The sequence below is a fragment of the Electrophorus electricus genome, chromosome 17 (genome assembly GCF_013358815.1).
Source record: "Electrophorus electricus isolate fEleEle1 chromosome 17, fEleEle1.pri, whole genome shotgun sequence".
Lineage (NCBI taxonomy): Eukaryota > Metazoa > Chordata > Actinopteri > Gymnotiformes > Gymnotidae > Electrophorus > Electrophorus electricus.
The window spans coordinates 15744930-15758113 of NC_049551.1; the positions used below are offsets into that span (position 1 = coordinate 15744930).

General features: G+C 51.2%; 1 protein-coding gene across 2 annotated transcripts in view; it reads right to left on the reverse strand.

Moving 5' to 3' along the window:
- unc5c (unc-5 netrin receptor C) overlaps nucleotides 1-13184 on the reverse strand; it is a 109353-nt gene that overhangs the window by 831 nt on the left and 95338 nt on the right. For both annotated transcript variants that reach the window (XM_027003507.2, XM_027003506.2), the window contains 7 exons: nucleotides 11477-11824; nucleotides 9427-9514; nucleotides 7101-7269; nucleotides 3740-3973; nucleotides 2871-3020; nucleotides 2301-2465; nucleotides 966-1144 (listed from right to left, as the gene is read on the reverse strand). In XM_027003507.2, coding sequence (XP_026859308.1) covers nucleotides 966-1144; nucleotides 2301-2465; nucleotides 2871-3020; nucleotides 3740-3973; nucleotides 7101-7269; nucleotides 9427-9514; nucleotides 11477-11824 — 1333 coding nt within the window. The remainder of the gene's footprint in view (nucleotides 1-965; nucleotides 1145-2300; nucleotides 2466-2870; nucleotides 3021-3739; nucleotides 3974-7100; nucleotides 7270-9426; nucleotides 9515-11476; nucleotides 11825-13184) is intronic.

A 13184-nucleotide genomic window follows, 5' to 3' on the forward strand; every position in this document is an offset into this window, starting at 1 on the left:
GAGGGAGAGAGAGTGACGGAGGGAGGGAGAGAGAGAGAGAGAAACATACTTTTACAACATTTTCAAAGAGAGTAATGCATTCCTTTTTCTTTGCAACTCTGATCAATTTTATTTTCCAGTTGAAGAGAAAGCTAAATAAAGACTGAACGTCTCAGCTCGACCATAAATGTAGAAATGGTAAATGAGAACCTCTTCACACCTACTGAGATGACTTCTGCTAGTCTACCTTTCCAAGAAATATACTTACCTCCATGGCAGTATTTCTGTATACACTGGTTATTAATACATCGTTTATACATACATGTACATTTTATACTGTAGGCCAGTTCTTTGATCATAAGCAGTTCTGCATTTATTGCCATAACAACTGTCATAACTTGTATTATGTCAATTTGTATTATGTGTCAGTCATTATAAATGGAAATGGAGGGAGGATGGAGAGAGAGCGAGAGGTGAACACCATCTCTCAGCAGAGGTAATGACACCTCTAATCATAAGAGCTCTGGAAACAGACGTCAGCACCCTTAAAACGGCTCCTTTTTACCATACAGTGGAGATCTCGTCATGTTCTCCTTTATGGACTGTTCCTCCATTTTGATAGTGGCACCGTTGTTCCACCATTAGAGGAGAGTACGGGGGGGGTGAGAGCCAGTGGGAGCTGAGGGGGGGTTCCTACCCACCCCACCCCCTCCACTGGTCTCGGCTCCTGCTGCCGCAGTAGATAAGGCGCCTCCCGCTGAGATGTGAACTCAATAACTGAAAACACAGTTTGCACTTCTCACACAAGCTGTCAAACACAGAGAGGCAGAGGGGCAAAAAAGCGGGAGCTTGCACGCCTCCTCTCTCTCCCTCCCCCAACCCCCCTTCGGCCTTTCTTCGCCCTAGTCCTCCTAAAAATAATAATTTAAAAAGCCCCCCGGTGTGGGGGAGTGGGCGGAGCCAGGGCCCGGCTCGCCGCCGCTCACCTGTCCAGGTTGAGTTTGTGTGCCAGCATGCGCCAGTCGTTGCCGCGGGTCTGGGGGGCGTCCAGGCTGCTGCACAGCTTCTGCCGGATGGACAGGGGGATGCGGAAGGCGTTGGGCCCCACCAGCGCAGTGATGTTGCTGGCTGGGTCGAGCAGGGAGGTGTCAATGCACTGAGAGTCCTGCAGGGGGCGACAGAGAGCACGTGAGCTAAAGAGGGCGGCTGAAGTAGAAGAAGAGGCAGCTTTCTGGCAGTTTGAATAGAAACGTGAAAGCATAGGTTTATTTTTCCCCTCTACCAATCATGCTAATGATTAGAAAAGGCTCATTTGATTTAATTATCAGTTGACCTAATTGGCTACAGAAATGACGCAAAGGGAAGAATAACACTGCTTAGATTTTGCCACAATATTGCTTCAGAAATAGCAGCTTTCTAACTATATTACACCCTTAAAATGATTCAGCCTTTCGATTCAGGTCAGTGCATGGATGCCAAGGTCAGGCCTATGGTTTAAAATATCCACATCATGTGTATTTGAAGATGCGGTTCAGACAAGGTCTGCGTTTCCAACAGATCTGCATTTACTGCAGGAGGGAACAAAGCCCATCGTGCGCTTCCATCATTCAGCCCTGAAAGATTCAACTGTTGAACCAAAAAGTGTGTTTCCCTCCCCGATACGGCATGCTGGACGTGTGAGAGCAGACAGGCTGTCGCTGGGCACCGGCCCAGGAGTGGAGGGGGAGAGGCCTGCTGGGAGCAGGAAGAGGGAGAATAAATGCCGTCCCAAAATCCGGCACTGTCCCGGCTGCCTGCAAGACGTCAGGACAAATAGCTTAGTGCACAGTGTCTCGCGTTCCTCTCGCCTGGGAGCCTGGGAGCCATGTGTTGATAGGAGGGAGAGAGAGAAGCAGAGAGAAACTGAGAGAAAGGGAGCGAGAGAGTGAGGAAGAGAAATGGAGAGAGAGAGATGGAGAGAGAGCGAAACAGAGGAAGCAGACTGCCCATCATGGAGACCAGTCAAGGAAAGTGAGTGGCGACGGGCCGGTGTGTGATTCTCTCCATCACGAGGAGAAGACTGCCACGCCTCCCTCTTGGCCACGCCTCCCTCTCCGTTCTTTGTCCACTCAGGTGTCTCTGGATCTGAGCTTCCTCGGAGCTCACCAAAAGCAGACAAATGGCGGCGTTTAACCCTCAGACAGGACGTGTGTGCGCAGGACACAGGAAGCAGTCGCTGGGCTAACACTGACTGACTAACACTAGTGCGACGTTCCTGGCTGGGGTTACTGCTAGCGGAGGTTACTTCTCGCTCTGTGAGCGAGGTGTGCTGGGGCTCGGACCTCGGACATCGTGGTGTTGAGCTGGAAGATCTGGCCCTCGCCCTCCACCTGCCGAACGCACAGCTTGCAGGCGAGCTCCAGCGTGGCGCTGCTGAAACGCTCCAGAGTGAAGGTGCAGTGAAGGTTTCTCTGGGAGCCACTCCACACCTGCTGAAAGGGTAGCTCCTGGGGGGGGAGGTTCAGCGGTGGCCAGGGAGGACGAGATGGAGAGAGGGAGAAAGGAAGAGGTGGAGGTTGACAGAGAGAGAGAGAGAGAGAGAGAGAGAGAGATACAGCGTAAGACAGACAGAAGAAACAGATGACAAAGAAAAACTATTAAGTAGAGCACACTGGGAGAAACAGAGGCAGCAGCACAGCCAGGCCCGACACACACTCATTCACACGCTTCCACCCGGATCCGTTTGGACCTGCCATCAGGAGCCATTTGTTAAGCCATGTTTCTGTGGCCTCGGGCTGTCACTCTGTGACAGCACGGAGCTTGGAGCGACGTCGGAGGTGAGGCAGCCCAGGCGGAGGGTGGAGGGTGTGTGTGTGTGTGTGTTGGGGGGGGGGGGGGCGCGGCCCCGGTACCTGGTACTTGGCGAGCAGTTTGCTTTTCCACAGCGTGTGGGGGACGTCGTGTAGGGACAGCCGCAGGTTGTGGGTGCTGTCCTTGAAGTTCAGACTCTTTGGTTCGTCCAGGAGCTTCCCGCCCATCTGTTTCTCCATCTGCAGAACCTCCTATAGGCCCCAGCCACACACACACACACACACACACACACACGCACACACACACACACACACACGCGCGCACGCACAAACACACACAAAATGAGTCATCATGGACTGAAAATGATCATCTACTTACGGGAATTACATTTCCTGCATTAAACAGATGACACTACTGAATATAACTTCTCAACGATCTTTTTCATAACAACGCGTTATTGCTGTTCCGTTCACTTCTTTTATGTGTGGTGATGAAACCCCGTCATCTATGGGAGGAAGCCTCTTTAGTTCTGGACTCCAGGTTGTTTCCACGGATGAGGCCGAGAACACGCTCTGCACTCGCACTGTCTCTCAGTTGGCTGACGGATATTCCATTCAAATAAATGCACTTTTTATTCCACCGTGCTGCACGGCAACCGAGCGTGTGTGTGCTCCCTCCTACCACTCATCTGCTGCTCTCACCCACACAAGCCCACGAGAAGGCCACAGACGCACGCGCGCACGCAAACATATGCAAAAAATGCAAACCACTGCAAGCACACGCACACATACCTGCACTCAGGCAGGTGTAAAGAAAATGAGCACAACTGTACAAACACAAACGCACACAAATGCAGCAATGAATACAAACACATACATGTGCACTTTCATTGCTCTCTCCTCTCACTACACACACGGCCAATTTGAAAGCGCTGGACCTGTCAGGTGTTTGGACAGGTGGCTGGACTCGCCTTTAGGGCGTCCTGGGTGTCGTCCAGGCAGTACACCCGGATGTTGTACTCCAGGGCGGAGCAGGTAATGGGGCCGAACACGGCTAGCTTGAGCCTCTTGGTGGTGGAGGTGCTGACAGACTGGCCCACCAGGCAGTACGTCCCCAGGGTCTCCGTCAGGATGTGACACGCCTCCTCGTCCATCTGAATGTAGCAGGGAGTGGTGAAGTTCTCCTCTCCCACGACCACCACGTCCTAGACACACACACACACACAGCATCAGGACCAATTAACACGTCTTTCTGGGCTTAACAATGCTGCTAATTATATGCTGTGTATATTCTTTGTGTGTATCTTATATTGAAGATGGAGACTGCCTGTCCATGAGATCATAGTAGTAATTATATGCTGTGCGGATACTGTGTGTGTATCTCATATTGGAGCTGGAGACTGTCTGTGCGTGCATGCGTGCGAGTGTGAGCATTCTACTATGAACTCATGAACACACACACACACACACGCACACACACACACACACACACACACACACACACGCCAGTTGACCCGTGTAATAGAGCACTTGTCAGGCTCTCTCTCTCCTTCATCATGGCCACTGGAGGTGGCCGATCCAGAGCTCCAGCTCCGCTCTCCTGTTAGCTAGAATCTCGCCACTGCACCAGCTCCACACTGCCATTAATTTCATCCCATTATGAGAGAGAGAAAAGGAATTAAAATACTTTATTGTCAGCGCGGCCATTAAACAGCAGTATTATGACTGGTCATTAGCCTTTGCAATGTGTCCTGGGGGAGTGTCGGATTCAAGAGCGTTAGCGAGATAATGAGAAAACAGCACGGAAAACCGGGCTAATGCCTTCCAGAACGGATTTATTTACCCAAACCCTCAGTCAATCCATTACAGCTAACATGTCGATCCCTCAGAAAACAACTTTGTGCAGAACACGCTCGGAAAAACAGTTGAAAATTCCCTCTGCTTCTACCTCATCGTGTGCTCTAATGGTTTTCAAGTGGGAAAGAGACCACACACACACACACACACACACACACACTGCAGAGCAAATGAAAAAAAAGAAATCTGCTAAAATCTTCTAAAAACTGCATCACATCAAATGCTCATGGCATCGCTTGGATTCATAGCAGAGGTTCATATTTATAGCCCTGAGAAATCTTTCAAAATGACTCATGTCCCTTCACAAACCATATGTATTTTGACAGAATGCTTCATTTGCTAGACAGGAAACTGAGAAACCAATATTGACTAGCCACGTGTGTTCCACCAAGGCTGTCTTCACTGAGGAAAGAGAAACCCCATCTTAGCACGTCATCTGAACTTCCTGCCTATCACCAGCGGATATTACTCACTACCTGCCTGACACACACGAGATGTAATCAATAGCTATTTCTTTGTTTAAATGGTTGAAACAGACATTTGGTTTTATTAGCTGCACCACAGATATCCGTCAAAGTCACTCTCTCGTGATGCAATGCTACGCCCGAGTATCTTCTGCGGTCTTACGTTTTCCAAACCGGTCCCATTCCCATAGTGGGAATCGCCCTAGTGAGCCGTTCTGCAGGATCGCGGAGGGTTCTGCCGTGTGTGAACACATGGAGGAATTACGGTGGAGCGGGTCCACAGCAGAGGAAATGGACTTTGCGGAGTGAGTAATTTGATGCTCACTAGAGCGACTACGACCAAAGCCTCTTCAACCCCCCACCCCCTTCTCCTGCTCTCTCCCAGGAGAGTCTGAGCCCTGCCCTTAATCACGCCGTCCCAAATGTCTCCAGCGTCCTTTATTTTAAAGCTTAGTCCCACGTCCTCTCTTGTATCTCATTGTCCTCTGTCCCAAGTGTCAGTAGCGCTGAGAATCCATTTCTGTCATCTTCCTTAAGCGTGGTTTTTATCCTTTGACACTGTACTGAAAAAACCCCCGAAATATTTACTCCGGCTGGTATTTTTAAACTTAGACGTTTGAGCCAGGCGTTGTTTCCTTCCCTGCATCACATTCTGAAAGCGGAACAAACACGCATAAAAATCATTTTTAACTGTGCTGGAGATGTGCTGGTATGAGTACTCATTCCGTCTCTCAGCAACAAGGTTGCTGCAACAACGCTTTTTCTTTGTTATTCTTAACCTTGCCCCCCCCCATCAGAACTTAAATTGATCTGGTTAGAAGAAACTGGCTCCATGTCTTTGCGGTTCCTGTTGGTATTGTTTTCTGCGTCTGTGGCATCCCACCCGTGCGTATTTATCTGTATGAGTCGCTAAAGGCTAGCCAAGAGTGCTTTATGTTTGATAAGATGAGACAAGGTCATGGGCTGTTGCTAAGCAGCTCAGAAGCTGCGAGGGTCTGTGGGGAGCTGAAAACAGAGCCACGTCGGTGCCGGGGCCGAGAGCTCCGACAGACGCTTGGAGCGAACTCAAAGAGCTCGGTCGTGCTCGTGACTGATTTGCTTCCGTTTGCTTCTGAGACAGAGACGGCGCCACTGACGCGGTAGAGAAAATGAATATCGGGAAAAGAAAAATCCCAAAAAACCCCAAAACCCATAAATAAAAATCCCACAGCCATCGCTGTACTGGTCATTTGGGAGGCTTTATAAATAATGCGTTTGAATGTTACAATCGCCACGTCAACACAGCATCCACACGCCGTAACGGTCGTCTGGCGTTAACACAGCGCGCGGCGAAGCCGGCGCTACGATGACAGCACGCGCGTTTGGGCGTGGAGCGCGAGAGTTTCGGAGCGCTTGCGTAGGCTGCCGCTTCCTCGCGCCGCACTTCATGCATGGCTAATTAGAGCGCTGGCATTGTGTTTGCGCGCAGGAACAGTAAAGGGCAGAGCCTGTGGGTGAGCAAGGGGACCGAGTTCACAGCAACCCCACGGCCCACGCAGAAGATAACCAGCTCCTCCTCACCAGCCGAGCTAATGACGGGCCGGCGGGTGAGTGCTGCTAGCCTGGCTCAAGCATGCTCTGCCTCCACAACGGCAAAACAACAACAAGGATCTCTTCCTCTCTGAGGCCTGGAGAGCAAAGCACAGGGGAGGGATTGGCTCCGTCTGCCTGATAACAGGCCATCCTCTGCCGCCATGTAATTAACTCTGGCTGGTGTTTTCTCGAGTTCACCATCAGAGACGCCTGATTCGTCAGCGATATTTGGGCCAGCACAGTTGCTGCGCGTCATTGCACGTGGTTGGCGGGAGGGCGGTCCCGAGACAACCGAGCGCACCAGCACTCGCACATGTGACAGGTTTGACGCGGGACGAGGCCATGTTCCAGAAGTGTTTCACCTTACCTTTGTGACGTCCTTCTCAATGACCTCATAGACCAATGAGCAAATGACTTTCCCTGCACCCCACCCACTCACCTCCCAGTGGCCCTGCTGCGATTGGTTCTGGAGCTGAATGAGCCAGTCCTCGCTGTCCGCCTCGGCACAGTGGTGCATGGTGAGGATCACTGGGCGGGTCAGCAGGGCTCCTGGTGGCCCGCAGCTTACCACTGGACTCAGAACAGTCTGGGTGTCATCCACCGAAGGCCTGAGGCCAGAACAACAGATTCAGGGTCAGCACTCAAAATGCATCATGTTTTCTCAAAAAAATCAGCATATTTTTCTCAAATCTGTAGAGGATATGAAGCAGAGGCCGTATCTTAGCAACCACTACAAAATGGACTGGTTTCTCAAACTCTGAAAAGAAAACAAAAACCATCAAATTAAACAGACTATCAAATTTCTTATTGAATACACTGATTGGTTGCTGATGTACATTATCTTGCATGTTAGAGCTTGATGTGATGTGATGGCACCTTTAAATCATAACTCAACGGAAAACAGAAAAAATCCAGAAAGAGCCAAGATTAAGTGTGATGTAGGTGTGTGTGTGTGGGTGTGTGTGCGGGTGTGTGTGCGTGTGTGCCGTTCTCAGTGCCGTATTCCTTATTATTGTTACATTACTTTGAATTTCTGGACAAATGGCTTGGATTTTTTTTCCCTTTTCCTCTTAACAGGAATGACGACAGCTTGTCCCCCATACACTTTGCTGACGAGGGCGGCTAACTAGGCAGCTGTACGGGAAACAGGAGGAGCCCTGACTACACAAGGCCGTCATGACCTCATCAGGACAATCTGAAGACGAACAGACAAACTCTTTGCAAGGCAGCACCGTCTTGCTGGCCCTGGTGTGAATGAGGGCTAACTTGGCTCAAAACGTCTAACGGAATTTTAGCCCTACGTACCACATATCACATCAGCGCATGTTTCATTTACTGCGTCGTGAATTGTTCGCCAAGAATGTGCAGTTCCTCGAAATATTTTCTGTTTGTTTCTTTTGTTTTCTGTGACCTCAGCAGTCACGTTATTAGAAGCTCTGATCCTAGAGAGCGTTGCGCATCCATTGGCTTGCACCGTCCGTCAGCCCCCACTACCCACTTCACCATTGGTCAGTCTCTAAACACAGAGGCATATCTGATTGGACATCAGTTTGGGTGTTGGACCAATGCCAGCACAGCAGTGACACTGTTGCTTTACCTGAGCCTGTAGGTTGGCGGCGCCATTACCAGGAGTGCACGTTTGGAAACACACATAACTGTGCACCTACGAGAGGCTGTTGAGTGTCAAACCAGTGGGACGTTAGAGACTCACACACAGCACCTCCTTTTCTATAGAAAACTTTAGCTGTTGCATCTGTTTGCTCTATTTCTTACTAGCAAAGTTAGGGACTATCCCATTATGGGACAAAGTTAGGGACTATCCCATTGTGGGATAAAGTTAGGGACTATCCCATTGTGGGATAAAGTTAGGGGACAAAGTTAGGGACTATCCCATTGTGGGCCAAAGTTAGGGACTATCCCATTGTGGGATGAAGTTAGGGGACAAAGTTAGGGACTATCCCATTGTGGGATAAAGTTAGGGACTATCCCATTGTGGGATAAAGTTAGGGGACAAAGTTAGGGACTATCCCATTGTGGGCCAAAGTTAGGCGACAAAGTTAGGGACTATCACATTGTGGGATAAAGTTAGGGGACAAAGTTAGGGACTATCCCATTGTGGGATAAAGTTAGGGGACAAAGTTAGGGACTATCCCATTGTGGGCCAAAGTTAGGCGACAAAGTTAGGGACTATCCCATTGTGGGACAAAGTTAGGGACTATCCCATTGTGTGTTCCAGTAATTCTGCTTTGTGTGTTTCACTTTAATACAAACAGTGTAATAATTTTGACTTCATAATATTTATTATTTAATATTTAGCTAAATATTTTTAGCTAGCTTTCAACGTGCTATTGTACAGCAGGTGAATATCTCTGTATACATAAGGGTTATTAATGATAGTGTAACGTTCTACGTCCGTTTATTGTCTTCACTATCAGATCCTTCTGAAAGGAGTGTCTGACTAACGTTATGTCCAGGGCCTCCTCTAGTCTAGTGGAGACCTTACTGGTATCTTGGTGAGATGTTTGTCTTGTTAATGAGTCCCACTGGCCGTGAGAGGAGGACGAAGATAAATATTTGCACAGTGGTGGTTACAGAGGAGAGACTAAGGAGGTGGTTGGAGTCCATTTCTCATTGTGTAGTTCTTAATGAGGAGTGAGGGGTGTGGTAAGGGGGTGGAGCCTGCACAGGCGGGCTGGCCACTCCCCACGCCCCACACCCGATCGTAGCGTGTCAGGGACGAGTGTGGGACAGCAGAGGGAGCTTACCTCATGGTCTCCTTCCTGTGCACAGTCACGTACATCTCATACACTCGACCCTGAGGGACAGCACCTGCAGGCACCAGCAAACTCACACCTGTGGAGAGACATGCACGCACGCACACACGCACACGGATACACACGCACGCAGACACACACACAGAGAGCAACTGTCATCAATCTGTGACCTTTGTCACACTTTGCCCTCTGCCAGGTCCTGTGTCTGCCAGAAGTCACCATGGCGCAAAGGAAAGTACAAAGAGTAAAACCATGCCAATGTCACTCACACTCGCACGCTCACACGCACACACGGTCGCACGCACATATGCACACGCGTGCACACGCACGCACGCACACAGACACACACGCACACACATATGCACACGCACGCACGCACACACACGCTCACACGCGCGCACACACACACACACACACGCTCACATGCACGCACACACATATGCACACGCACGCACGCACACGCTCACACGCGCACACACACACACACACACACACGCGCGTGCGCGCTGCAGCCCATCCCACGCACCATAGAACCAGTCCAGTGTGGAAATTTCCTGGCCAGTCTGGGCTGTGAGCTGATTCTGCCCAGCACCCTGTTAGCTGTTAGCTGTCTCCCGTGCGAGAGCCACAGCGAGCATATAGATGTTTCATAACCTTCACCTGAACTCTTCACCACCCAGACCATGACGCGCCCCGCAGAGTGCAGTCCACCCAGAACAGAGTGGGGCACAAAAACGCCCCCACGAAAGACAAAAGGCCGCTTTGCATAACAAAGCATAACATCCATTTTTAAAATGATTTGTGACTCTGTTGTGAAATTGAGGCTTGTGATGAAACTGTAGTTGAATGCAATTGTTTTCCACCTTGGATTCAACACTGTAGAGCACCCCCCCACACACACACACACACACAAACACAATGTGTCCCGCTGTCTCCCTTTATTTATTAGCTGGGCAGAAACTGAGAGAAACTTTCGGGTTGGAGTCGTTATGTTTTTTGGCTCACTCCAGGCTGCAACTTCCCCTGCTACTGAAATATTCATTTGCTGAAATGTACAAGGGTGTTTTGTGTGAAAGTATAGGACGCCCTTGGGGATAATCTGAGCTCCACACATCAAACATTTCTTAATTTTCAGATCAGGACCAACAAACACCTGCTTGCACACACACTTCACATGCTACAAGCAGTCAACCCATCCTGTCCCACAAATAGAGTGTCGTAAGGAGTCTTTATATCTCAGTTACACGCCCCTGGGGACTGGCGTCTCTGGTCCTTAGCCACATCTCACACTTCCACGCGGCTGCTTGGAATTGCCACCCGACAACATTAATTCATAATGAATTAATGGGTAATATTCCTGGTGGTTCTGTGGACGACGGCAGTGTTGTGGGAACGACTCCACTTCCAGGCGCTGTTCTGCGGAGCGGAGCGGCCCTGTTATACAGCGCATGCAGCGGCGAGTCACTTTGAGCGCCGCTAGCTGGAGATTTACAGGCGGGCGATCGGAGTCTCTCCGCATTACCAGAGGGGGCCGTAAAGAGCCCCGCCTCTTTTTCATGGAGGTACTCCCCCACTCCACACCTTGCTTTTCTCCCCACCGTCCTGCGCTGCTGTGACCCAGCGCCCAACATCCTTCAGCTCCCTTTGAAACACGCTGAACGAGATGTGGGCGGCCGAGGACGTCAGGACGGCAGTGCCACGGCGCCGCGGGACTGCCTGCATTCGCCAGATGTTCTCCGAGTTACTTTGTGGACTCTGGCAGTGTTTAATATACCTGCTACAAGTTGCCTGTAATCTATATTTACGAGCCAGGCAGCAACCGTGACAGCTTGTCTGTCTGGCTGAAACCTGAAGCAGCGTAACTCCTCATTAAGGCCCCGAGGTCTGAATGACTGCCCGTCAGGATCTCACGCGGTGGAGCCCGCACGCCGCCGACACCTGCGACAAACGTGGCCCTCTTCCCAGCACATAACCCCGCCTCTCCCTCGCCCCACCACAAGTCGCCGCCCACCCCTTCCGTTCATGCCCCCCCCCGACTTACCCGAGTTGGGCACGATGAGGTGCCCTCCGAGGGAGTTAAAGGAGCCAAAGGCAGTGCAGGAGGGGTCACGGCCACGCGCCAGGCTCTCCATGCGCCGGCCCATGGTGTCGCCGTCGAGCAGCGCGTGCGATAGCTTGGGTGAGAGCTTGGACGCGAAGTCGGCAGCGTCGTCCTGCGGCGAGACCACCCCGGACGAGTTGTACACCTTGATCTTCAGGTTGGGCAGCGGCTCCAGCAGCGGTGAGTTGGTCATGGGGATCTTGTCGGCCACGTCGTGGAGGGCGTAGACGGGGCCGCGGTACACGGCCGCCGCCGAGGTCAGATCCGGAGGGGCGGTCAGGAGGTCGGCTGGAGGGGAGACGGCGAGAGGGGGAACCAAAGTAGGCAGGGAAGAATGGAAGAAAAAAGGAAAGAACAGATGCATTCCTCATACACAAGAAAGACAGCGAGTGAAGAGGAATACTGGCTCGGCTGCGTAATAAGCACGCCTTCCCCGCAGTCTCAGGATGATTAGCGCACAAAGTTTCGGTTTATTTCTCTCTCCTGCAGAAGTCTTTCTCAGCAGAGCAGGAGAGGCACTGGGGAGGTCAGCACCCCGTCGGCCTGCTTTTGGGAGCGCTGCTCTGGACAGCAGATGGCTTCCTTATTAATGAGTTAATCCCTTCGCAGGTACACAGATGAATTTGCACAGGCGTGCTGCGTGGGCGTGGCCGCCCTGCTGAGTGCTGCTCGCGCCCCCGAGGCTGCTGCGAGCGCGCGAGTCCTGGCCCCCGTGGTCCCGCGAGCTCCGTACATGGCGGAGAGCGTAGGCCGAACGCCGCCGCCGCGGGGGTGGGGGTGGGGGTGGTCATTTGCGCGCTCCGTTCTGCTCCAACGCTTGCACAGGGCTACAGAAACCATGGCAACCCAAGGAGGTGGTGCAGGGAACAGGCTCTGGTTGAGTGGCGACGGAGGTAGAGAAGCTCGCATGCTTATAAGGAAACACACTCCACCTACTCGTACCTACACACACTCCACCTGCTCAAACACCTATACACACACTCCACCTACTCCTACCTACACAGACTCCACCTACTCAAACACCTATACACACACTCCACCTACTCCTACCTATACACACTCCACCTACTCAAACACCTATACACACACTCCACCTACTCCTACCTACACACACTCCACCTGCTCAAACACCTATACACACACTCCACCTACTCCTACCTACACAGACTCCACCTACCCAAACACCTATACACACACTCCATCTACTCCTACCTATACACACTCCACCTACTCAAACACCTATACACACACTCCACCTACTCCTACCTATATACACTGCACCTGCTAAAACACCTATACACACACTCCACCTACTCCTACCTACACAGACTCCACCTACTCAAACACCTATACACACACTCCACCTACTCCTACCTACACAGACTCCACCTGCTCAAACACCTATACACACACTCCACCTGCTCAAACACCTATACACACACTCCACCGACTCAAACACCTATACACACACTCCACCTGCTCAAACACCTATACACACACTCCACCTACTCCTACCTACACACAATCCACCTACTCAAACACCTATACACACACTCCACCTACTCCTACCTACACAGACTCCACCTACTCAAACACCTATACACACACTCCACCTACTCCTACCTACACAGACTCCACCTACTCAAAC